Source organism: Pleuronectes platessa, chromosome 10 (assembly GCF_947347685.1).
Source record: "Pleuronectes platessa chromosome 10, fPlePla1.1, whole genome shotgun sequence".
NCBI lineage: Eukaryota > Metazoa > Chordata > Actinopteri > Pleuronectiformes > Pleuronectidae > Pleuronectes > Pleuronectes platessa.
In genome coordinates this window covers 18,560,137-18,586,778 of record NC_070635.1, presented here as the reverse complement: position 1 = coordinate 18,586,778, position 26,642 = coordinate 18,560,137, and the positions used below count along the sequence as shown (strand labels likewise).

The window sequence follows — 26,642 nt, the reverse complement described above, 5'->3', positions numbered from 1 at the left end:
CTGTCTGTCTGTCTGTCTGTCTGTCTGTCTGTCTGTCTGTCTGTCTGCCTGCCTGCCTGCCTGCCTGCCTGCCTGCCTGTCTGTCTGTCTGTCTGTCTGTCTGTCTGTCTTTCTCTCTTCCGTTCATCCCCATCCTAACAAACAGTGTTAGTCTATTAAAGTTTTCCTCTCTAAGGTAGTATGTAACTGCTTTCTTTCTTTCTTTGTCTGTCTGTCTGTCTGTCTGTCTGTCTGCCTGTCTGTCTGTCTGTCTGCCTGTCTGTCTGTCTGCCTGTCTGTCTGTCTGTCTGTCTGTCTGTCTGTCTGTCTGTCTGTCTGTCTGTCTGTCTGTCTGTCTGTCTTTCTCTCTTCCGTTCATCCCCATCCTAACAAACAGTGTAAGTCAATTGAAGGTTTCCCCGAGCCCTTCCCTATTGTCTGGCCGTGCTTATATAAACCAGACAGCTCCGGCTGACCGCACACGGCAGCTCAAACTAGAATAGAGCCTGATTCCATTCTGAAACGCTCTCTCTTCAGCTCCTGTCATCTAAGAAGTAAGAATTTGTTCTCTTCCTGCTGACAAAAGGGTCAAATCAAGGATATTCTTACACCGTGTTACACAGCTATCCTGATGTCTTGAATCGTCTTCGGCCTGATGTGCAACATCATTTTTGTATTCTTGTTTCCTTGTTATTTCCTTTCAACCCTCACAATGTCTTCGAAGCGATCATTTCTGAGCAAAGCAATTCCCCAGCTCCGGCTTTTAACAATGGGCTTTACCTTCACAGCCTGAAACCCGCTCCTGCAAAACCACATTTGTTAATTACAGGTGAAAAAGAAACCCCAAATGGAGCACGAGAGAACATTGGTCGATTGTCTGTTTGTGCCGTAGCATGCAGACTAAATAAAATTGTTGTCGTTGAAAAGTAGCAGGCGAAGCCCACAAAGCCAACTCGAAAAAGTTCCCACAAAAGTTCCCACAAAGCCAACTCGAAAAAGTTGGCTTTGTGGGAATGTAGCTTTGGAACCTAGAAGTCCATGTTACCAGGTGGGAATGGACTTTGCCATTGTGCAGCTGTAAAAACAAACAGTCATCCCATGTCGGGACAAGAAAGAACCACAACGCAGCGCCAGTCTGAGAGGAACAGTAAACAGCGAAGTCCGAGCCAAACTGGTGGGAGCCCCATATTAATTATTAACCTGGTGCAGGGTGGGCATTAGAAGAAATAAAAGTTTTCAGTAGAGTGTGGAAATAAGAAAGTTGTGTGTGATCAATGATTGCTAATGAATAGAGTGCAGTTAATTATATAGTTACAAGGGTTCGGGGAGGTTCATTATACTCACAGGAAATGGAGCTGTCTCTCCAAACACAGGCATAAACATGATTCAGGTGAGTGGGCCTGTGGAAGTGACCTGACTAAGTAAACCCCACAGCACTCTGCCCCCGTCTCTGCCAAACAGTTTTGAAGGTGAGGAAACAAATTCATACTTTTTACAACCATTATCAGGAGGGGGGAAATGGCCCAGTTTACAAAGACTATACTGATGTGGCCCAACCCTGTTTCCAGGAATAATTGAAATATCCAACATGCCGCTCCTAATCAAGGCTGGTGTAATCTCAGTAATCTGTTTCACTATCTTATCTTACAAGTGCACCCTCTCTTCCAACAGTCATTCGTTTTCTTTATTGGTTGAAGAGGAATCGTGTCTGTTGACGGAAAAAAACAAAACGTGAGCCGCTCCGAGACGATGTTTGAGCAAAGGTTGAAGTGGCGGAGAACTGGTAAGCTACTAAAACCCTAAGGTTCAAATGCTAACTAGAACTGTAAACTGTCCTCAAATAATCCGTCTTGAAGCTACACAGTGTTTGTCTCTCATGGATAACAATCGCATGGCTCGAGGCTACGTCTGAAATACACTCCCTCTTCCTTTAGCCCTCGTTAGATATCATCTCCCCATGAGCGCAGTCCTCTTCAGTTCAGACATGTGCGTGCGGGGAGGAGTTTTTGTAGATAAGGACTCTTTGTAAACATAAGGTGGGACTGATTTGAGCTCCAGCTTGTCCCCAGCTTCTGTAGTGTTGCCAGTTTTGCCTGAAGGGTGCGGGCCCTCCTCCAGTCCCGAATAAACATGACAGGCTGACTCGCCGAAAGGCTGACATCCATCAGCTGACGTGTCAGACCATAAGCTTCCTCTGGTGTGTGGAGCAGGGTAAAAGAGGGCTTTGTAACATATCACTCTCACCAGCCATGTCTAATTTTGTTTAAAGACAGATCTCACTGGTGGTATTTCTTCTGAAGCGGTTCTTGTTCAGTCAGGGATGCACAATGGCTCAGATTTCACTGGATGATACTGGACAGGAAGTGAAACAGATTTAGGCTGCATCCTTACTGAAGCTGTTTCATTTTAAAATTGTGTGTTAGAACTAAAATGATCTGTCCACACAAGTGTTTTAGCTCCTGTAGCATTAATATTCCCCGTCCATGCTAACACACCCGTACTCACATCACATGACCATTCACGTGCACTGGGCATGTGTGTGTTACAATGCTCTTAATGCTGGTTTATCTTTCTCACTGTAATGTATTATTCATGAGTGTGGACAGGTGTGTGTATGGACTGTTTTATTGTTTTGCTGCACAGCTGATTCGTTGTACTGTGTTGTGCAACGCTAATAAAGCTTTCTGATTCTGACTCTGGGGCCGATGATGAAGTGGATCTGTTACTGACAGTGTGAACAACCTTTTGCTTTCACTGCTGGTAGTTGAGTTGTGACTAGATGAACCAAACAGGAAGCGATTGTGGGTGAGAGCGTCATTGTTTCCAAAACATCTCCACTGTTGCTCCATACTACACACAAGATTTAACTATTTAAAAAATCTGCTTGACAAAATTTGCTATAGTTTACACGAGTACGTGTCATTTTTGTGTGAAACATAGAATGTAAACTTTTCTTTGTATACAAAAGGTCAGCAACGTAGCTTTTGAATTTGACTAACATAGAAGTTACACAATAAAACCGAACTAAAGTTTATAAGTTCACAGCCTAATGGATTTTTTCTTAACTAAATGTCTTTATGACACATGGCACAGCATCTTCACACATAGACCACAGACAGAGGAAATCAAACTGAATGTAATGTCCTTTACAAGAAGTCAGTATAATTCCATTTCAATTTTCTCACACATGATGATGAAAATACCCAACTTTAACGCTGGGTATTTACCCAATGCCTCTAAAAAATGATGTCACATTATCATAATTATACAGCCCATACACACACACAGAAACAATGCATCACTGTGGTGGACCACAGAGGATTGAAGAAATGCTAATGGGTCCAGCAGCTTTATTATTTGGTACCCGATGATGATCCTGGTTTTGGGGTCCAGCGGGACCGTACCTCCAGCTGAACGACAACAGAATTATCTCCATGCAAATACTGGAAGACAAACAGCAAAGTACTCCTCCACCGACCGGTTGTGAAAGAGCCATCAGCTGCTCTGAACCACAGAGGGAGGAAAGAAGAAATCAAGACGTCTAGCAGTTCAAAAGAACCTCAGAGCTTGCAGTCATTTCCGTTGCAGCCTCTGTATGTGAACACACTGCAAGTGGTTCTCAGGCATTTGTCATTTCACATTACTTAGTGGTTTGCTTTAAAAAATATAGCTTGATTTGTCTCTAATACAGTATATATCATCAACTTTTATATCTATTTTAATCTATCTCAACTCTATGAAGTGCTAATATGTCTATGTATACATTTTTATTACAGATACTGAGTAGAAATGTGGCGCAGAAAGGCCTATTTGTGCTTAAACACACACACCTTTCTGAATGCTGTAATTCCCTAAGAAGGAAGGAAAGCCAAACATGGGCGGACGACATTTTCTATCCTGCAGCTAAACTTTCAAAAAAAATGTCATGAGGTGTAAACAGAGCAAAATGTCCAACAATGTTGAAACACAACTTGACACGCACGCCAATAACAAAGTTGAGTTTTAAGTAGTTTTCGGGGAACTGCTGCTCGGAGGCATTTATTCAGAGCTTTAGCAGCTTTAAGCACTCTTTGTCACACATCAGAATAGAAAAAGCAGTGGTGAAGCTGAACAGAGCCGTGCATGGCTCCTCCAGGGTGGGAGCTGGGAGTGTGATGGTGGAGTTGTACCTGCTCTTAGATCCTGTGCACAGTGCAAAACAGTGCTGTGATAAGGATGCAGGGTTTTGGTCGAATATAGAATAATCTGTACTCTTTCAGCTGAAATATGTTAAAAGGACACAACCCTTCTCTAAAAAAATAAAAAATAAAATCTTTACTGTTCAAATATAGATTTATTTCCATATTCCTTCATACAAACATATTTTATCCCCAAAAATAAACTGTTGAAAGGGATGATTCGATTTAAAAGTGCACAGTCGTGGCTAATGAGCCGCGTCCACAACATAGTCACATAGTGGGTAAAGCTGTGTGATGATCAGTTATAAAGCACAAGAGGGGACGTCCTCCACGTTGACACTCGGTTCAGAAAAGCCACAGTCCACTCTGTATCGGTGTCCAACACCTGAGCTGGACAGGAGGAAGCTCTTCTCAGGGGTTTGCTCCTCTGTGCAAAGACTCATTGGATTAGAAAGATAATTATGGACAATTTGATTCTCACTTCATCTGCAAAAACAGACCAGACTGCAGCTCTGAATATATCCATCAAGTCACTGAAGGTCGGGTGGAGTGTAAAACCTCAGTTCTCTTATAGAAAAAAAAGTAAATGTATCACCAGGGCGGCTGATTTCCACTATAATGCTAATAAACCTTTGTTTTGACACTTGTGAAGTTCACTAATGCACTTAAGACCAGAAGAAGTGTCACCTCCAGATGTCAGAGCTTGTGCTCCAACTTGGATGTCTGTTTGCTGTGTGGCACGCGCACAGGCTCATGGTCACAGTTGTCTGAATGGAAGGCATGGATGTTCCCTCACGTCTGTTGACCTTTTCCTCTGAACCACCCACTCTCAGTTGACAAATCGCTCCTCTTTGATTTCATGTGTTGCGTTCAGGTGGTTGGCCAGCTCTTGCATCACGGCGACTTTCCCGATCTGATCGTTCCTCCTCTTTTCCATGATCACGTCCTCCAGGCTCTGGAACTCCAGGACGTGGTGCTGCTTCTCGGAGAACAGCAGCTTCAGTCTGTACGGCTGCTTCCCGATCCGAATCTCCCCTCCGATCTTGAACTCCCTTTTGCCAAAGCGGCACCAGGCGGCAAAACACTCAGAGTTCCTCCAGTACAGCTCCTGGTCCCTGCAGCCCACATAGTCCCGAGCGTTGCGCACGATCACCTCCGGCGGGAGCGCACGGTACCTGTAGAGGCCGTTCACTATCCGGCCTTTCTTGCCCTGGCTGACATCGCTGAGGAAGTTGTTCTTGATCTCAGCCCGGTGCAGATGAATCACCTGGAAGTCCCCGACGTACACGGCCCAGTGCGGATACTGTCCGGTGGTCACGAACTCCAGCAGGTCCCCCGGTCGGCACTTGTTCAGGAGGCTCTCCGCAGTGTGCGTCGCGGCTCCGCTGCTCCTCTCGAACACGCTCTCCTCCCGGTAGAATATCGCGCACTCCACCTCGTCCTGCGGGTCGAAGGGCTTCTCCTCGTGGTTCACCGTCCCGCTGTCGGACGAGTAGTGGTCCATGTGCTCGTCCTGGTCGTCGTCGTCGTTGGAGAAAATGTAAGAGACGCCAATGCGCGGTCCCTCGTCGTCCGGGTCGAAGCCATTCGGGTCCGACGTTGGCACCCCTGCGTAATTTAAATGCGTAAGTTTCTCCACCTGGTTCCCCATAAGGGTGACAGGTGGATGAAGAGGGGGGGAATACGGAGCTGGACGCAGAGACCGGATCCACCTGCTCTCGGCGCACACGCGCTCACATTCACCGGGGCAGAGACCGAGGGAGGCGCAGTGTCCTTTTACTTAATCCACCGCGGCGAGGACGGACACCAGTGATCCATGTCCAGCTGGAGACACACGAACACCACCTGGAGACAAACACAAGCACGTGAAAACTCTTGCCTCGTCACTGAAGCCTCTCCGCAAATAGAACTACTACGCGTAGCCGGCGCGTTCCCAACAGGTGCGACCTGACACACCTGTTGGCTCAGTTTCCACGGAACTCGCCATGTTGACTAGAGCTGAGCACTTTCTTTAAACACCTTCTGATTCCTCCTGAGAGACACAGTCCACACTTCAGCGGACGTGGTCTCCATCAAGTGCACAGAAGTATAACAAATGATCTGCGCGTCAATCCACAGTGAAGTCAGCAGAAGCACTCACCTGCAGCTCCCCGCACTCTCCTGTGGTCACATCAGAACACTAAACACACAGGCTCCCAGCTGCTCTGCTCCCTCTGTGTCTGTGTGTGTGTGTGTCTGTCTGTCTGTCTCTGCAGTGCACACACTCTGTCTGTAGTAGGGGGCTCAGTGTGCGTTGCGGTGAAACTCATCCAGGATCGAGTGACTGCTGCTGGGAGGTGTTGTTGCCATTTAAAGCGGCAGTGCGCCTTTTCCTGCCTCGTTGACAGGATCCGGTCTCCAGGACGGTTTTAGACAAGAGGGAGAACCTGTCAGTCAGGTGAAGTCTTCCTTTTGCATAGGAGGTCGTTTTAGAAGGGTAGAACCATAACACGCTACTTTAATCTATATCATTTATTACATTATATCAAATATATAAAACAGAAGAAAGTAGTCCACATTGTGACCTCTAATAAGTTGTGTGCTGCTCAAATGGAGATGGTGAAAAAAAATAATACATAAACTGTACATATTTTTAGTTTACGCTTAATACTGTTTTATTCTATTGTACTCTATTGTATATTGTGCTGTTGATCTAATCTTGGAGAAAAAGCTGGCCCAACAATTTCCTTTGGGATTAATAAAATATATTGTATCTTATAGCTCCTTATGTATTCCTATCTTTTTATTAGCAAATGAAATTCTACAACATGAGCCCAAAAAATTTGGAAATCATAAAAAAAAAAAAAAAAAACATGAATAGAGAGCATAAGAAGGAAAGTAAAGGAGAATGGTTAAGGGTGAATAGAAACACATCCACAAAGGATGCAGCATGCACTTCTCACATTCAGCTCTATTAATCAACACTGGATGTTACCTTTACGCAAAGGAAGTTGTGTTCTGATCAAAGTTTGAATAAATTACCAGCAGGATTACGCAAAAAACAACTGACAGGATTATCAGGAACTTGGTGTGAATCCAGATCAGGGGCAGATCCAGGATTTAGTTTTACTATTCACTTTCTTTAACACACTGAGGTTGGGTGTTTTATTTATATTCTTACCAATTTCTCAGAGACAAAATCATGGATCTTGATTTTTTAAATCATGTTTAGGGAACTGATATCTATGAGTGTGAGATTTAGTGCAGCTTGGTTGAATTTAAAGGGACTGTTGGTGTATATGCTTATGAAATGCCCTCCCTATTAATTTCATTATTTACACCAGGACCTTTCCCACTGTGACATGTCAGAATGTCTCCACCATGAAATAGGCCGACTCCAAATTCATCAGTGTATGAGTGTGAGCACAGGAAGCTGATGCAGGACGATCATACAGGAAGATATACAGCACATACTGTAGATGTTTGTATTTCAGAGTTTTATCTGGTATCACACGCAGATTTGATCAAGTCAACTCTGCTTGAGAAGAATTGTTTTGTTGAGAAGTGAAACCACAGAGAGAACCGTTTCCTTGAGTCCGTAGAAGTGTTTCAACTCTGGAAGCAGCTCAAGGGGACACTCTTGTTTTTCAACGAGACAAGCAGTTTGGGTTTAGCCCTCGATAAAGGGGGAGAAAAATGTGACACCTGGATGAAGCCAGAGTTCAGGTTGCCAGTCGTGTCCGAGTCCTGCTGATCTCCTCCCTCTGCACGCAGCTTCCTCACAGCCTCGGCCGGGGGTCCTGTGCCAGCGAGTGAGACTTTCGGGAGGTAAAATCCTCCTCGGTACAAATCAGACATTGAGGCTTTGAGTGTCTTGGGGCAGCCATTACACCTGCTCTTCTGAGCCTTTCAACAGATGAGTGTGAACTCCTCATCCAACATATGAGCACATCTATTGTTTTTTCTCAGCATTGCATGTTTGTGCGATGCTGTGATTGAATTCCTGAGGACATTTACAGCTCTGCCTCCCTCCAAAGAAACATCATGATGGCTTTGAAATTTATTTGGTGAATGTTTGTTTGTGTGTGTGTACCACAAATTGAACCTTGTTGTAAAATTACCTGTGACTTAACATGTCGTGCAATAAACGAGATTGGTTTAACGGCATCGTAATTCAAAATGAAGCCGAGCGGAAAAATGAATGACTCAACATTGGCTGGATCATTTGTTGCCAGTTAATATCTTCATTGGCAAAATGCTCTTAGGGCTGCGTGACGCACTCTTTGGAGGGAGAGAGCAATTAAGAGCCTTTCCCCCCCCCTTTTTTAAAGGCCTGATGCAAGGTTATTAAAAGATTAGCTTCACCTAGTTTCATCTCAACGCAGCCTTTGTTTGTTTCTCTTTGAAACAAAGACCATTCACAGAGAGCGGGAGACGGCAGGAAGTGAGAGATTTAATCGCAGAAATGCATTCGGGCAGCCGTTAACGAATAGTTCGTGGAACTGGTGTTTGACGTACTTCGTTTGTCGTCTCCAGGATCCTGCATCAGTAAAAGGAAGTGTCTTACTTTGAAATGGATACCAGGGAATTCAAAGTTGATAAATTACTATTAATAGATCTGAGAGAGCTGAGATTATAACAACACTTTTTTGCTCTGGCTGAGAAATTGGCTTACTGGGCTCAACGATTTAAAACACATGCCTTCATTCACACACATACTCATTCAGTGCCTCTATCTTTGACACCTCTCTATTACACATCCTGCTCACACTATGCCACCATGGCCATCAGGGAGTTCAGGGTCTTGCCGAAGGACCGGAGGAGACAGGGATCAAACAACTGACCTCCTAGGCCACAGCCGCCCTGGTAAACTTGTGTCTTGTGCCGAGGCTGCTCCCTTGTGGTTCTGAAAAATTACTGCATCGTGTGCATCTGGAACATAATAGCCATCTTATAATTACCCCCATCCCAGATTGCAAAACATATTGGACAGCATTATTATTATCAGCAAGATTTGAAGGTTTTTATTAAATTAAACAAGTCTGGATTTTAAAACACTGCAGCTAAGACACAAAAAGCCATCAACTCTGGAACAAAACAACCTGGTGGCTGGCTGGTAGTAATGTTTTCCTGAGGTACAAATAAAATAAAAATAAAAAAAGCACATTCTCTCAAACATTGGTAAAATAGAGTACAAACCTAAGAAAGAACTGTCTTGAAGACAAGAAATTAATGAAACGTTATCGGTTGCTGTTTCTCTTCTGGCTCTGGATCTTTCTCTTCAGTATCTGGTCCAGAATGAGGTCTGACTCTCTTACGTCAGAGTTCCCGCAGCCCACCACAGGGCAGCTAGAGGACAGAGAGGGACAAAAACACTAAACACAGACAGAGAGCTCTATATATATATATTTATAAACTTTTTTGAACGTGCATATTCAGTGGTCGAATACCCGGTTACCCTTTGCTCTATTCGTTTCTATGCCAACGCTTGTGCATTCCCTGTCTTCTTCTTCTGATGTGTGTGCAACAGAAACACCTTCAAACAATAACCATGCTTTGCTGAGTGTTGTATCAAAGCTTTGATACCCGTAAGGACCTGAATGATGATGTGCACCTCAGAGCTGCAATAACATGGAGATAGTAACGACTGATGAAATGCTGCTGTACCTCCGGTCACACACCCAATCAGGAAAAGCCCTCTTGGGTATAGCTGCTATAAAAGTGCATGTAAAGTGTGCGCAGTGACCGCAGTCAGGGCTCAAGACAATAGGCAGGTCTCCTAACAACAACACAGACCAGCTCTGGGATTTTATCGGCGCTCCTCTAGGAGCAGCCACAGTTAATTTGACTCTAACATCAAAGCAGGATATTAAAGAAAGTATGAATTGAGGCAGAATGTTGGTCCCACGCCAGCTCGCTGCTACCAGCGCGAAACCTGACTCAACTTTCTACCAGTCCTCCCGAGGAGAGACAGTGACTTACCGGCACTTCTTTTTCTGGCTGTGTTTTGTTTTGATCAGGCCCAGTATAGCTGCTTCCTCATAGAGGTGGTTACACGTCTTATTCTTCATTGGGATCACCATTTCCACCTTGAATACAGACACAGAGCGGTTATATAATGACACACAGAGACCATAACACAAAGATGGCTGTATATTCAGTCAGTGTAAATTAAAAAAACTCGAAATGGCTGGAGGGGTGTACCTGCGTGAGTGGGCAGGTGAAGTTGACTTGGGTCTGTGTAACAGCGATGTCATCATCCAGCTCCTCCATGCCCTCTGCTGACTCTTGGTTGGCTGAAAACACAACATACATGCGGTTTGTTACCAAATGTCCAATCACAGGAATCAACCATGAACCGGATCATTGGCGAGATGAGCTTGGATGAATCTTCTATCTACTAAATCCAGTAAATGTTCTGTCTGTATGTATCTCAAGAACCGTTCAGCTCATCACCTTTACACCCAGCAGGTGTAATGTTAAGGGCCAAAGAAAAAGAGGCAGTGACAAGCAATTCTCCAGTTTGAGGTTTTGCATACTGAGTGGAGTTTCCCTGAACTTTGAATGAACATGTGAACACCTCTTTGTGCAGCAGCGGTGGTGCAGCTTCAGTGTTCTGTAACCTGAGTCCTGCAGTCTGTCTTTGCAACCAGTATTACCACAGGTATGTTTAGAATGGGAACTGGACCACTATATGTAAATCAGAAACCTCTCCATCTGAGGTGGTAGCAGATTCATTCCATTAGCCAACACTAGTTACAGTTGCCTAAATGCACACAAACAAACAAACATCACCCACTCCCACACGAAGCACTCTCCCCTTTTTTGAATCCAAGTATAATGTTCACAAGATCTATTGTTGTTTTCTCGGTGCAGCTACTGACTCAAAGGTCAACCTGAGCCCTGGGTATTAAAGAAACTCTACATGCTGCCTCCTGAAATTGATCCAGGGCACAGAGCAATGACACAGTCATAACTCAGCGCACAGATTTTGATTTAAGCCTCCAAGGGCAAAATGTGAGCTTCAAAATATGCTCGACACAATGAGAACATGTGATAGTTTTGGTTGACAATAACAATGTCTGATGGGATAATCCTTCTCAAAATACATTCACCAGCTGCTTTCAGACACGCACAGGGCTCTATGGTTTTTCTCCACCTGGTAGAAAGTCTGTAGGAAGTCAGGAGAACCCAATGTGAGTGCACAGCTGGAGGTCCCCCCGCGGGATTCACCGCGAGCGAGGGGATTTGTTGCTGTGGGGAAAACATCTGTTTTCCCCACAGCAACAAATCCCCTTGCTGCGTTGTGCATGTGTGAAAAGCAAAGTCCAGCAACAATTCTCTGGACTTTACACGCAGCTCAAGTCTGAAAAGGCTTCAGTAAGATCTCACTTCAGTTTTCTCACCTTTTTTTTTTTTTACTGGGTAATCTAATTCAACTTTTGGGACTGACTCAGCTTAGGGAAATTTACACGAGCGCAGCAGCAATTTCACTCAGCGTCTACAGAAAGCAGAAAGTCTGTGTGAGACCGCGCTTTTAATAAGGAGTATAATGAGGACAACAATTAAAGAGCAGAAAATAATAGCCACAGGGTGACAGGCAAACATAATTATTCAACAGTAAATAGAGGGAGCTGTGCATTTAAAATGAAGCTAATTATCCTGAAAACAATAAACATCCCTAGATTTATCTCTCTTGTTGGCTGAGAAGCTCTCCTGCAAGCACAGCAGCTATTTTCAAAGTCTGTTATTAATCCCGAGTCCACTGCACACTGCTGCCAAAACTTCTGACTATTGTTTCCCATTTGCTTCTCTCTGCAGCAGAACTCTCCACAAGCAGAAGCTGTCGGACAAATAGCTGTCTACTTTATTACTGACTTTCCTCATATAGTGAACGGGCCTCTTTTTTTTAATCTGCAGGGTAACAGGCTATGATTTGAGGCCAGCTTGTATTAGAGTATTATTTGGATTTCTATCAGATTAATTAGTGTTATTATTTATATTTTAACAAGACGCCCCATTTGCCCTCTGTGCAGGGCTGCTGTGCATGCTACACACACATACACACATGCACAGTAAAAAAACAATAAGTACACAACCTGCTCAACAAACTAAAATAAGAGCAAAATGTTACAAAGAATCTAAAAGAAAAGCTTCCTTTATGTAGTCGAAATGATTATCTTCTAACTCTTTTACACCAAAATTATTAGTGGGCGTTGGAGTTTTTTTGACCATTGGAAAAGTTTTTTTTACCAACAGTCAGGTAAAGTCTTGTAAACATATCTACTGTCCGAGGCAAACCAAATGTGATGAAATGCAAATTCCTGATGCAATATATACATATGATCCAATATGAGTATTCTTCCATATCATACATTACATGGTTTGCAACTTGTTTATCTCGTTGAGTGTTCTCTGGCTCTGAGTGCAACAAAGTGAATGTTCATACTTTTGTATTTTACAATAATTCACTACATGTTTTTGATATTTGTATTCAATGGAAAAATAGAATTGAAGTGAATCTGGGGTTTACTTGCTTTGGGCATGCCCCCTGACCCCCTTACTCTATATCCTGGTGGAAAGGCCTCACCTGGGTTGACAGAGTTCTTGATGCTTTCCTTGAAGGCCACCACTTTCTGGTGGCGGTGCAGATCAGCATCTGAGAGTTTGGCCGTTCTCTCTGTAAACTTCTCCTTCACTTTTGCCGACAGGTTGAACATGGCCTCTGACTGCTGCGTGGCAGCCTACAGAAATGAAATATGTCACACTCTTTCCTTGACCTTTACAATTACAGTCAGTGTTTCTCCTGGTGTTTAAGACTTGCACCTTCACACTGGGCCCATTCTATAAAGTCAGAGTTGAAAATTACCTTCCATGTATTCAATAATCCAAATACACTTTTGATTAATTCATTTACTAAGTTCATCTTTTAGGAATACTTATCTGACCGAATGTTCATTTAGTATAGAGGTAAACATGTTTTCCACCTATGGGATTAGTTCATGCCAGGTCGCCCCTCACCTCCGTTGTGACTTGTTGCACAATATCAACAAAGTAGTTAATCTCTCTGTCCAGCTTGGCACACTCCAGAATCATTGCCTCCATCTCTTTGACGCCTGGATTCACCTCTCCATCTGGATCACAGGAGCAAACACACAGGTCGGGAAAACATCTAGTATTTAGCTGAAGCAAAAATACAAATATCAAACTTATAAAACACTCCCAATACATACAAATCCTGCATTTAAGGTATTATTAATAGGAAAATACCGAATTTTGGTAACAGATGTGGTTAAAGGTCAAGTACTCATGATGCAGAATGGGCATTACAGTTAGCTGTACATGTTTCTTACATAAAATACAATCACCTACATAATCACAATCTATTTAAAATGAATGTGCATTATACATATCATCTTAAGTGACTATACAACCTCAAGATTTAGAGTTAAAGTATTTAGTTACATAGACGTTAATAACTCAACAGCAGTTTAATTATGCAGACATAGATCAACAAGTTCATGACAGATCAGCAGCACACCTTCTGAAGACGGAACTCACCCTGAGCCTCCAACAGGTCCATGGCCACATTCGTCACTATGTCCATCCCTGTCCCGATGTCCGTCTGACAGCACTTCAGACTCGTCAGTGTCGCGTGAACTGAGCTCAGCGACATGATGATGAATCCTCCACACACAACCTAAACCTGAGCTAGCATCACGTTAGCCTAGCTTGCTAGCGTCAACTGCTGCTCCCCTGGATAGCTTAGCCACAAAGCTAACGTGCTGCTGTTGTTACTAAACGTGGAGCAGCGCTGTATTAACACGTGTTACTGTGTGATGTCAGGATATTATAAGAACAACAGGTTTGAAGGTAAATTAAGAAAACACGACAAATCCCCCGCGAAAATTCAATTCACTTCCGCACTCACTAAGTTCCGGGTTTGTCTTTTCAAAGTAAAATACGCAAATGAGCAGTAAACACAAGATCAAATTATCAACAGAGCATAAATATAACAACCAATTATGAACTATAATATTTATTAATTATTTTCATTTGAAAATGGCACAAAGTGATAATACACACAGTTGGGAAGTTAATTCATAGATTCAATCTTTTATGTACAATCTCTTAGTGCATTAAGACTTTTACGGTCAAAAACATGAAATGTAAGTAAACAATTCATTAGGCCTGTATCAGAGAAGACAATCTGGAATTTTACTGTACAAAAAATGAAGGCGTAAATTCTAACATTCATAATGGCTGACATTTTGCAGATACCAGCTCATACAGTGGTGTGGTTCACTAGAAGAGAGCCATCTTTCATGTTATTAGTAATACTTATTTTTTATTTTAAATGACTAGTCAGACTGTTCCTGTGAAACAAAAGCCTTTGGCAGCATCATTTTATGATGAAGGGTTTATCCAGATCTTCACAGTACTGTTCTGAACTCATCAAAAATGAAACTGGGCACATGAGCTTCAGCCACCTAAGGAACACAGAAGAAAAAAAGTGAGATACACCTTACAATGAAAAGCAAATAAAAAAATGATTTGAACGATACGACACCTTAGTACATAACAATACATATTTTTTTAATATTACTCAAACATATCATTAGAAATCAAAGCCTAGGCTTTCCTCCCATCCCGAGTTAATGTAAACTGTCAATTAAAACATATTGATAACATTGAAAGTGAAAGCCAACCTACCCTGCGTGACAGTTTTGTGTACTTCACATAGTCTTCCAGGAACATCAGGGCTCCCACCACATCAGAGGGCATGTCAGGGATTTTCTGACTATAATGGAAATTAAAATGTAAGGATACATCATTGCCATCATAATGGCCTTTGGGTCAAGCAAGCAATCATCCAAATGTTTTAAATTGTATTATGTATCCTATATTCCAAGGTCTCTTGTCCTACCTTGTGCACTGCTCCATGACTGAGCGGATGAACTGACCAATAAGAGCCAAGAACTGCTGTGTGTATCTGGAGTGGAACTGCTTAAGGAGGGTGAGCAGGCCGAGCACCAGCGGAGGCCAGTCGATCGGGTCTGCAGCTTTCTTGCACGTCATTCCTGGGAAAATACAAGACATCAGTAGCGTGAATATGTACACGTGGAGGCAGTCTTATATATACCAGAATATATCACTACTACACCAAGAATTTAGTGTGCACACATTCCTAGGCCCTTCCAGGACTAAGTAGTGACATCCAACATTTCCCAGAGATATCCTCAAAGTGTGCCAGGTATGGTGAGTAGCCTATCCAATTAGAAACCAAGTTCAAGCCAATTATAGCCATTACGCCATGATGGTGACGAGGTCCAGCACGAATCACATCAACTCTCACAAAAAAACAAATACGTGAAGGGGAAGCAGAGCTACTCAATTTTATTTCTAAGAAATACAAATTATATTTTGATGGATAACAGAACCATAACATTAATGTTCTCTAAAACATAAATAATTATCCGACCCTATTTTTCCTGTTACACTCATATATGTACCACTCAATAACTCTTTAACTTTAATAGCCTGATAAGGGCTGTGGAAAGACAAAAACAACTTACCTTGGTTTTTGCTGTACTGAAGTTTAGGCAGCTGAGCAATAACAAACAGGAAGTTGATAATAGGAAAGTAAGGTAGGCGCTTGGTGGTGATGTAGATCTGTAAAAAAAATGAACAGGAAACAGACTGAGAGAGTGCAGAAGATAAACCCAGGTTTACTGTGTGTGTGTCTAAGTGTGGGTATCTACGCACCTTGTTGAGCGGGTTGTGAATGCCGGCAGCCTCCAGGGAGGCGGTGATCTCGTACAGAAGAATGTTGTCATCTTTTGGGTACGGCAGAGACGGGTCCTGGTAGTGAGCTTCGATGTCGGCCAGCAGAGACCTGGAAAGGAGGGAGCATTCAGCAAAATAACTAAAAAGGGCTTAAAAATGTCAGATTTTGTTCATAGAGAATTAATTATTCTCTGAAAAGTTAATGAAAATGTGGGAAATGTCCTATCATAATGTTATAGAAAAAAAATGTCCTTAATGTTAATCCTTTTTCTTGAGTACTGTACAACCAAGATTTTATGGATTCTCTCCTGGCCCATACCACATCATTCCTCCAAGTTTCATGATTATTTGTCCAGTAGTTTTTGTGTAATCTTGCTAACTAACAGACAAACAAAGTGAAAAAAAAGTATCTCCTTGATGGAGTTAATAAGGAAAAGTCACATATTTTCCTCTTAAAAACAAAGAGTAGAGTTATTAACATTAACTCATTAATGCACGAGAACTTGGTAAAATAAATAAATAATAATTAAACATTTATATACTTCATTAAATACACATATCATGTCTCATCTAAATGTTAGAAATAATAACCAACATTTAGAATCAACAATCAACACTTAAACAAAGCAACATCTACCCCTCAACATCAACCAGAACACAAAATTGTAACTAAGTTCCAGAGATATGATTGTGATGATATGCACTTTGATTTGAGAGCAGACTGACTTGTTGAGGTTCTCCAGAGCAGCAGCCAGGTGTTTGGAGTCAAACTTGCATGAGAAGTTCAGCTCATTAGCGATCTGCTGTCTGAGAATCTGCATCTGACCAACCTGTAACAAACACCAGCATTTAAGATAAATTTATTAACGGCAGCTCAACGACAAAAACGGTCATTTATAATGACTTTTCTCCTCAGATAGAATTACAAGGAGCAGTACCTTCATGATGGTCTCCAGGTATGGGCCCCAGATCTTCTGTGTTTTGGCCACGGCGCTTGCGTACACTTTGCTGGCATTAGCTAAATCAAAAAAGGAAAAAGCAAGTCAGATTCTTTTCAAGAAGTAATAAGATCCTGGCAGGTAGAAGAATTTTATGAACGAATACCTACCCACAATTCCCTGAATTGGGTTGACAGCACCAAGCATTGCTTTTAAGACATCCAGCACTGCTTTGTCCCTCAGGATGGTCTTCTGAAGCATTGTCAGGAAGTTCTTATGGAAATAAACAGTTTGCCAATTATAATATTCCAGCAGACACACAGTACTATATACTGACAGTAAAGGCCCCAACAGACTGAGATTTGATTATTATTTCAACGAGAGTCTGGTGATAGCTTTGTCTCACAGCGTATATTTTTTCACAGGCAAGTTACCTGCAGCTCCTTGACAATCATGAAGCAGAGCAGACGGTCCAGTCCATTGAGGCCAAAGGTTCCCAGAGTGTTCTGGATTTCAGAGAACAGCCTGTTGTTGGTCACCTCCTGGTGGCTCTTCAGGTCGTACCAGGTGTTCATCTGGTCAATGTAGCAAGTTATCCTGTGGAAAGGACACGTGTTTCTCTGTGAGATTATAAATAATGCTCCACTCATCTACACATATAACTCATCAGATCTTACTCTTCAGATTAAAGCCCAGCTGTTCTGAGACAAGTTCAATATCTCATTTTAGGAGACGTACTTGGGATCGGTGATTCGGAGGATTTCTCTGCAGAGACGACCAATGAAGGTGGCAGACTCATCCACAGAGGGAAACTTGGGGATGGGGATGTGGGTGGACTGGTGCACACTCTGCCAGTCCTGGATCTGATAGGAGCAAGGAAAGTCAATCAATCACAGTCAAATCAATCAATCCATCCCTATTCTTGATTAGAAGACAGTGGATTCTTTTAATGCCTGACCTTGGTCCTGAGGAAGCTGTTGCACTCCTGCTCCACATTGTAGTTGATGATGCGTGACACTTCCTCCTGCCAGATTTTAAGGCCATAAATGCTGACATAGTCTTGGATGTACTCAAACGACCTGTAGAAACCGTCCATGGTGGCCGCCATGTCCTTCAACTTGGGCATCAGCTCACTGGGCTGAGAGGGGGGAATATTGGTTATTCGTTCAGTTCATCCTTTAACACTTCACTGTTACTATCCCTGATCCTCACAGGGGCAGAAGACATGCACATCAGATCTTAACCTTTTCAGTACATTATATTGAGCCATATACTTCAAATACACACATAAACCTGTACTCAAGATACAGTTTTTATTTATAACATGTTTTTTTTAGGGACTGTATATATATATATATATATATAATATAAACATGAAAACAATCACTGGATCTGATGTCTGACCTTAGACTTGGGGTTGAAGATCAATCCTTTGTGCAGGGCATAGGCCACCCTCTTCACCAGCTCTTTCCTAATACCATCCTCCAGAAGCTGCTTAGGATCCACCTGAAGCATTACAGTGTGTTGGAAAAATAAAACCCAATATGATAACTTATTTTTGGATCACACTCTGACTGATGTGTGCACCAAATGCCTGCCAGAAGGTTGGAACAAGCACAAATACATTGTAATATTATGCCACCAAGTAAAGAGTAAAGGGGGCAAACACATTAAATATAAATAAAATATAAATGACAAATATATAATTTACCTTAATGATCCCAACAAGAGTGGTCTTCATCATCAGGATCCCCTCAGTGAAAATGGAGATGTCATGGGTGAATTTGGCCACCTGTCATCACATGAGGCAGAGGCATGTTCATGCACACAGATGTGAAATCATTCATATGTCAAGTATCAGGAACCGCTAAAGGACGAATATTCTACATTGAAACAATATTATCAAATACATTTTTCATAAAATTAGAGTGCATAGTTGCATAAATAGGACTTTGCCATTCTTTTAAGTTTTTTAATTGAAATTCTAGTCAAAATGAAAACTACAGTGTAAGATTCACATTCAATTAAAATTAATCCTTTACAATATCAGCCTGACCAATTCTATTTAATGTAATTTAAATACGATTCTGAAACATAATCTGTTTCTATATCAATCTGTCTTCTCCAATTTGTTTTTCACATCAAAAGCTCTGCGAGATTGAAAAATGTTCAGAAACTAGTGATTGCCTCTGACTCACACACAGCGGATGAGTCGACATCAAAACAGTACAAACTTCAGGCCTCTCATACAACAACTTCTAAATATGAATAAGATCTAAGGCAATTCTTTCCTCAGTTCAGTTACATCCTGAACTTTAAAGAACAGTCCTGTGACTATTTCAATCACAACAGTAGTTCGACCTCGTAGCGAGCCCCGAGCTGGGAGTAGTCCTTCAGCTTGTCCTTGTCCAGCCGGGTGGGCACTTCCATGATGTCGTGGATCTGAAGCTTGATGATCTTGGCCAGAGAAGTGAACATACTTTCTGGGATGATCTGAAGCACCTGGAAACAAGAAGTTATAAAAAAAACACTGAGAACCAAAAATAATAATTATTTAAACCCTAACCCTAACCCTAACCCATTTATGTTTGAGGAGTTTGAGAAAAGAGGAATCAAAAAGCTTTAAAAACAGATGGTGCAAGATGCTTTAAACAAAAAGAAATAAAATCGTGTGCACCGACAGCATCAACAAATCCTCGAGCATGAAGTAGCGTAGGTACACATCCATTAAATGGCTCTTTTAGGTGCATTTTCCAAGCAGATGGTGGAAAAAACATGAATCATTGCTGCAGCTGTTAGTGTCTACTTCCTGAACAATGATAAGCAGCATGCACAGCTCATTTTTTAAATTGAGCAAACTATGCTCATGTATTAGTGACATAGGAGGTGTCTCCGCTCTGATTAACAGAAACTGCTTTGGAGCGTGATTTACCTTTCTGACATAAGACACCAACTCTCCCGAGTAGAACTGGGAAACACTCAGCAGGTCCGCACTGTTGGCCTGGTTGATTCGGAGCAACGGCAGATCCAGAGCAGATGCCAGCTGATTACACAAACACACACAGGCACACAAAGGAAATCTTCTTACTTTTACAAATGAGTATCAAATTCAATCAATAATTTTAATCAGCCGAGTCTTTTCCTGACCTAGAAAAGCTTATTCATGCCTTTGTTTTCTCACACCTGCACTACTTACATGTACCAGTCAATCCTGCAGAACAATGCTGCTCACATGTTAACCAACACCAAGCGTAGGGCCATATCTCTCCAATCCTTACCTCCCTTCTTTGGCTACCAGATGAAATTAGGTTTCATTTCAACATTCTTTTAATAACTTTTAAAGCTCAACACTTTCTGGCCCCCAGTTATATTACGGAATTACTAACGCCCTAATGCTCTGAGCCACAAGATCTTCCAACCAACACATGATGGTAGTTTCTAAGTTAAAAGTAGCATCTAAGAGTGACCAGGCCTTGGCCTCTGAAATAACTGATACCATTTGTTTTTAATAAGATAAGATAAGAAGTCCTTTATCAGTGTAAATTAATTTATATGTTCTTTTAGGTTATCTTTCTTATTTCTGTTATTTTCATATTTTCTTGAGTGCTGTTTCAAAGCACTTTGTAACTTTCTTTCAATAACAGCCATAGAAATAAAGTTGTATCATCATTTTTATCGCAAGTAACAATTCCCCTTTATGAGAAAAACACAAATCCAATCTCTCTCTGACTGTATTCATATGGCAGATATAGTCCTGACCTTCAGAAATGTAGCTCTCAGCTTTGTGACCATGGAGGGGTTTACTCTGATGCTCTCTTGCATTATGGATGTGAAGCTGCAGAAAAAAAACATAATCCAGAAAAGGAAAGCTTGGTGAAATCAGCTGAACAGTTCAAAACGTAAGCAAAACAGGCTGAAATAAAAAGTATCTTCAGAACTGTGGTCTTCTTCATGGTTCATATAAAAAGTCTTGCAGTCGCTCTCTGTCTTTGGTTGACGTTGTGAAAGATATAACTGATAAGTGAGGATATTTTAAGAGAAAATGTGAAAGTATACAATATGCCAGAAAATCAGTTTATAACACAGCATTTAAAACTATAAAGCTATGTAGCACCTGCATAACTATTATTTGATCTTCAATTTTTGTGTTGCTGTATGGCTTTAAAATGTATCAGTGATTAAGTACCTGTCAATGATCTGCCATGCGTACGACAGGTCTCCGACTATCTGCATGGTGATGAGGACTTCTTCTTTGATGTTGATGGTGCGGATCATCTGGTGCAGGAACTTCCTGGTGTCCGCCAGGAACTGACAAATCTGCAGGTTTGACTCCAACTGGTGGAACTCCTGGACCTGAAGACACCAAGAAAAACATTTTACAGAAGGAAGGCAGGTAATTGTCTTAGCAGTTATTGTCTTGATATTCAAAAATAATAACTCTTCATCGACCTTGATTTCTTTTTTGGCTCATGAGGATTATTTTGCCCATGAACTAGATGATTGTGTAAACAGTTACAGGGGCTAAATACAAGAAAATATCTTTTTGAAAATATTTTTCCTGTTTCAAATTTTACAACAGTCTGTGGCAGAATAAAGAAAGAGAAAAGGAATAGAGGTATCATTATGTTGCTCACCTCAACCAGAGCCTGTATGAGCTGCACCGTCTTCCTCCCGGCAGCCGTAGAGTCCTCATAGTTTAAAGACTCGATCTGCTTTGAGATTTCTCTGAACCAGGCTTGTAGGTTCTCTGTGAGGAGTAAAGTAGATGTGCAGTACAAGCAGAGAAAGATTGTTATCAAAGTGTTTCACAAGTGGCAGTTAAAAAAATGTCTCTCTCCACAAAAGCTAGAGTCACAATGACTGAAGTAAACATGACTGATTGAATCCACCTCCCCCCAAGTGTTTCTTTTATGCAGTTATTCTGTGATGTTTTACTACCTTAACATTTTCCTCTGGAAAGTTTCAAGCTTAAACTTTTTTTTATGTTGTGGAAGCTCCTTGTATCTGATTCTACTTTTTGCTGAGTGTGCAATCCTTCACCTCATCCAATGTCTCACCGTTTTTCTCCACCCTGGTGAGCGGTTTGACGCCGGAGAAGACTTCGGCCAGCTCCATCATTCTCTCTGATCCCTCATTCTTGTAGCTCTCCCATTTGATCTGCTTCTCTGACAGCATCTGCTTGAACATCTGGAAGAGGGACAACGCAGATGCTGAGTCGACGAGGAGGGACTAGTCACATGAGTTGTGTAATGACAACATTAAATGTGTGTCCTTTCTTCTAGACAGACTGCCAAGCCATATGCTGGCTCACTGTATGCTAATAGAAAACAGAGCAGACGCACCTAGCGGCTGGCTGGATCACTTTGGAATTACTCTGACACAAATTTCTCACTGTCAATGCTCACTTCACATTTTCCAGTGTTGATGTCTCTCACCTCTTTTAGCGTGAACTCAAACTGGGCGGTATCGAGCAGAAGCTGGAAAAGGATCCTGGGTTTGTACTTGGAGTCGTTGAGGACTTGATCTTTGATTTGACGAAGACGCTTGTTGTTTGGGTCGTAGGCTATAAGACAAAAGAATAATCTATTTTCATAAATATCATCTTTTCAACAGTAAAGTCACAAATCTGGAACTCTGAAGCAAAGTACTGAAAGAACCTTTCAGCAAAACCTAAAGTAAGGTGAAATTCAGGCTGCTTCGGTACTGTAAAACTTTAATTACTTATCCTTGAAGAAGCTTTTTCGTGGTTTTTAAGTTAAAAAAAAATAAGATTCGCACCAGACTCTGCAGAGTGCAGCATCAGCCAGCGGATGGCGACGTTACAGTCCCTCAGACAGTTGAGCAGTTTGGGAATGTTGTCCAGGATGATCTCCTCCCTCAGGAAACCTTCCTTCAGCAGCTGCTGCACCTGAGGCCTCAGGGACTCCATGCCCGCTGCATATCTAGATGCCTAAACACATTGATGGTGTTTTTATTATGAGGGATATGGTTAAAAGTGTGCTATGAAAGCAGGGTCCTTCAAAATCATGATACTGCGCAGTTAATCTCGATTCAAGTTCATTAATATATTCACCTTCTCTTCAACTAACTTTTCAAGCGAAGTATAAAAAGGTCTTTCTAAAGTATCTGATGTGATAAATATTCTTGCGTATTAATTTAGATTCTGCATAGTAAGACTAGATGACTTCTTACTTCTGTAAAATTGAAAAAGCTGGAGATTGTGTGAGATTGAAACTGTCACTTTTGTTTTCATACCTGCTCTTTGATATTAGCAGTTTCCAGAGTATAGTTGAGAGCAGTCTTGGCAGCTTTGTACGGTTCCCAGGCCTCCACCAGGTTCACTGTGATCCCCATGTAGATACTGATAACCTGCAGACAAGCAGCACACACACACACACACACACACAGTTCAACTCAAGTGCAACAGTGCAAATGATGAAACTCATAAGAAACAAACTGAATACCAAAATAACACAGTGAATCCTATATTGTTTGAATCCCACTATTAAGATTAGGGGCATACAGGATGTCCACTGAACAGTCCTGTTTATAACACACATCTCACCCAGTTGTCAGGGAAGTACTTGTCCACTATCTCCCTCATCTTGGCCTGCTGGGTCTGCAGTATGGAAGGGCTGAAGTAAAGGCAGACATACAGCATGGCTGCCTGGTTAGCCAGCGCTGTGCTACGATGCTCTGGCAGAGGGTACGCAGAAACCTGAGAGGACAATTTGAAACAAATCATTCCCACTCAAGTTGTAACAGCCTCATAAAAATTCAGTAAGTCCTGCAGTAAGTCTAATGATCTCAAATGTTTCTTACTTGATTGTAGATGTCGTCAGAGCGCAGCCTCCCAATGACCATGCTGATGAAGGTGTGGCTGATGGGAACTCTCTGGAAGTAGCTCTCTGGGTAGTTGGCCGGACGTTTGGCTCCAGGCTGGCTGGAGAAGCCGGTGCTACGGAGGAGCTTGCAGATGTCGTCAAGGTTGGAATCTCCTGATGAACGAGCAGCGCTAAAAAAAAAGTGAAACAATACATTGAGTTTTGATAAGAACTTAGAAAAATAGGTGATTAATAATAAAAATTATAATAATTTGTAATATTACAAAATAATAAAGGATAATGGTCAAAGCACCAGATGTAGTTGTTTATGTAATAAACCAAAATTGACAAACAATATATTTAAACACTATGTCATTCAAATCTGCCTTACAAAGGCCAACTGGAGTTACTACACATCTGATCAATACTGAGTCAAAAATGGAAATGGATTTTGGGGTAATTGGTCGGATTATTGTCGTCATTGTCCTTATCAAAAAAAAATCCTAAAAATACATTAAATTAAAAAACTGGGGGGGTCTACATAAGCTCACCTGTATCTATAGTAGGAAACAAGCATCCTCTCTCGGACCTCCCCTTCAATCTTTTGGTCAATGACCAGCAACATGACTCCGTACAGATACAGAGCTTCACACTGTGTGGAAAGGTCAAAACAAAAACACAATCAACTTAAATCCTTGTGCAGTCTCTCTTTAATTGATGTGTTGATTACTGTTAATTAAAGTTGATGTTTTTCTTATAAAAGATGTTACATTGTTTTATTCTTGTAATGTTGAGAAATTAAAGCAGATTTTCATCTGTATTACTCACTAGAAGCTGTTTTCCATCCTCATTTAGAAGCACAGTCTCCAGGGTCTGCTGAATATAAACACCCTCATGTAGGTCATCCAAATATCTGGAGGACACAGGGAAATAATATCAAATCAGCTTGTAACATAGAGGCTTCATTGTGTTTCGTGTTCTTCTTTAAAAAAGGAGAAAGTTTGATGAAGTGTGCATCAAACTCAGTTCTCACTGAACTACAATTGAACTGAACAAAAGCCCTAAGTAACCCATTCCTGTCTTACCTGTTGAGATCCACTATATATTTGTGGGCACTCTCGAAAGCCAGATAGAACCTCGACAGAATCTCAATGTTGTTCTCTCTAAACTCTTCATCCAGGTCTTGAAGGTCGGGTTTGGCTTCCAGCTTCCCTTCGTAATACTCGGGACCCTGGGGAGGAAGCAGCATCGTGAAACAATGCAATCAAAGTGCAATCGATACCTGTGTCTTTATCAAGATTAACACCAAGCTACCAACAATGGGGAAAAGGATGATAGTTATCTCAATTAGGGAACTATTGCTACTATATATCATTCAATGAACTACAGCTCTGAACTCTGGGAAAACCTACAGCGGTTAATCAAAGCCAGAACAAAATATGCACTCACTTAACATGAGCACACCTCAACTTTACAACCATTAAATAATAATACATAGTAATAATAATAGGGTCTTCACAGATATGTCATTAATCCCAAAGGCAATTTAGTTTAAGGTTATTAAAAGAAGACAAAAATACAAGATACAGACATGCATTGACAAAAATCCACTGAAAAGAATAACACAACTTCATAAAAGAGCTGTTTAGTTGTGTTGAACTGCAATTTCTATCAAAAATACTAAAAGTTATAACAAATAAGTTGTTCACATGGCAGATATAACATAATTGTCCTGAAATGCCTTCACCAGGTGAATGGCCTAGGAATGAATGAAGCCCTGTGCCAGTTGGTTTAGCACCTTGGAGACAGAGATCCTGCTCAAGAGTGAGCATCGTGGACTGGGTTTAGAGAAAAAGTCGGTTGTGTGTATCTCTCATAATGTCATGGACCTTAAAGGGGGACCAGGCTACAAATTCGGAGATGTAATAAAATGATTTGATATAAAATACCCTACTCTTGGACCACAGGTGATTCCTTCCTTATCTATACAGTTAAAAATGTTGCGGTACCTTGAAGTAGCTGAAGTCACAGATAATGTCTCCATATTTCTGCTGATCACTTTTGTCCTTGAGCCTGAAAACTGGAGGGATGAAATCAGAGAGGCGGAGGAGCTCGGCGATGATGGCGTTTCCTCTGGAGACTATCCTGAGGATGGCTTGGCCACACAGGTTGTTCTCTGCCAGGAAGTCCACCATCGCGGATGGAGGAGGAGGAGTAGGAGGCACAAGGCAGCCACACTCTATTGGGGGGTTTCAGCAAATGTTGCAACCTTCAGAAAAGAAGAGAAAAGAAAAGCAGGGTGTTTGAATGCAACAGGCAGTTTATTTTAATACTTTATTTTCAACCACTCATGCTCTCCTGCACCATGTCTGGTCCAGAGATCTTTGGAGGAACATGCAAGTGCACACACTCACATTCTCTCACACACACACACACGCATACACACACCGAAACTAAATGAATTTCCATCACGGGAATACAATATAATACAATATGATATAATAGGGAGTGATATAATATGGTATTACTTTGACTATGAAAATGTATGTATGGTCCTATCAGAGTACATTAAGACATATCTCTTCTTTTAACCTCAGACCTAAAATATCTGCAGCATTTAGCACAGACCGGTTAAATAATGTTTGTTGGTGACGCATTAAAACGCATGTAATGCACTTGTTTAGCTTCTTAGAGAATAGTTACTATACAGTCGAGCATTAGCTGTTAGCATTTCCTATGACTGCAAAGCTAACGTTAGCATCCAGCCTGCCAGATACCTTCACGAGTCTCTCTACTGCAGACGACCACACATGAAGAGATGTCCACTAACATGTGTATGTTTTGATATTCAGATGTAGAAATGTATAAGTCTGAGATAACAGCAAAAGCAGACTTGCCTCTGTGGATGATAATTTCTCCCCTGTTTACTTCCTCATGACTGATCATGTGACTCTACC

At 41.6% G+C, this 26,642-nt stretch overlaps 3 protein-coding genes and 1 long non-coding RNA gene across 5 annotated transcripts; 1 reads left to right on the top strand and 3 right to left on the bottom strand.

Annotated features, from left to right (window-relative positions):
• Positions 1–1,033: 1,033 nt before the first annotated feature.
• On the top strand, positions 1,034–24,639 carry LOC128449016 (uncharacterized). 2 transcript variants are annotated; one of them, XR_008339841.1, is made up of 4 exons: positions 1,034–1,448; positions 1,651–1,762; positions 21,077–21,254; positions 23,694–24,639. It is a non-coding gene; the product is annotated as an uncharacterized LOC128449016 (long non-coding RNA). The 2 variants fall into 2 exon arrangements; XR_008339842.1 differs by lacking the exons at positions 21,077–21,254; positions 23,694–24,639 and adding exons at positions 17,287–17,483; positions 17,591–19,341.
• lratd2b (LRAT domain containing 2b) lies at positions 4,293–6,510 on the bottom strand. The gene is made up of 2 exons (XM_053431963.1): positions 6,298–6,510; positions 4,293–6,002 (listed from the first exon to the last, which is right to left on the bottom strand). Exon 2 carries the CDS (start codon positions 5,806–5,808, stop codon positions 4,987–4,989), a length of 822 nt encoding a protein of 273 aa, XP_053287938.1. The 5' UTR covers positions 5,809–6,002; positions 6,298–6,510; the 3' UTR covers positions 4,293–4,986.
• nsmce2 (NSE2 (MMS21) homolog, SMC5-SMC6 complex SUMO ligase) lies at positions 9,132–14,080 on the bottom strand. Its single transcript, XM_053431964.1, has 6 exons — positions 13,698–14,080; positions 13,158–13,270; positions 12,727–12,880; positions 10,341–10,432; positions 10,119–10,225; positions 9,132–9,485 (listed from the first exon to the last, which is right to left on the bottom strand). The coding sequence occupies exons 1-6, from the start codon at positions 13,810–13,812 to the stop codon at positions 9,377–9,379; spliced, it is 690 nt and encodes a 229-aa protein (XP_053287939.1). The 5' UTR covers positions 13,813–14,080; the 3' UTR covers positions 9,132–9,376.
• washc5 (WASH complex subunit 5) lies at positions 14,160–26,642 on the bottom strand. The gene is made up of 29 exons (XM_053431961.1): positions 26,583–26,642; positions 25,695–25,954; positions 24,771–24,916; positions 24,514–24,598; positions 24,237–24,337; positions 23,684–23,876; positions 23,427–23,579; positions 23,117–23,230; positions 22,640–22,811; positions 22,297–22,424; positions 21,919–22,048; positions 21,496–21,608; positions 21,048–21,214; positions 20,621–20,696; positions 19,794–19,904; positions 19,223–19,363; positions 18,573–18,653; positions 18,266–18,367; positions 17,820–17,999; positions 17,600–17,724; positions 17,296–17,458; positions 17,032–17,134; positions 16,862–16,941; positions 16,650–16,753; positions 15,903–16,032; positions 15,713–15,809; positions 15,064–15,217; positions 14,850–14,937; positions 14,160–14,626 (listed from the first exon to the last, which is right to left on the bottom strand). The coding sequence occupies exons 2-29, from the start codon at positions 25,878–25,880 to the stop codon at positions 14,570–14,572; spliced, it is 3,480 nt and encodes a 1,159-aa protein (XP_053287936.1). The 5' UTR covers positions 25,881–25,954; positions 26,583–26,642; the 3' UTR covers positions 14,160–14,569.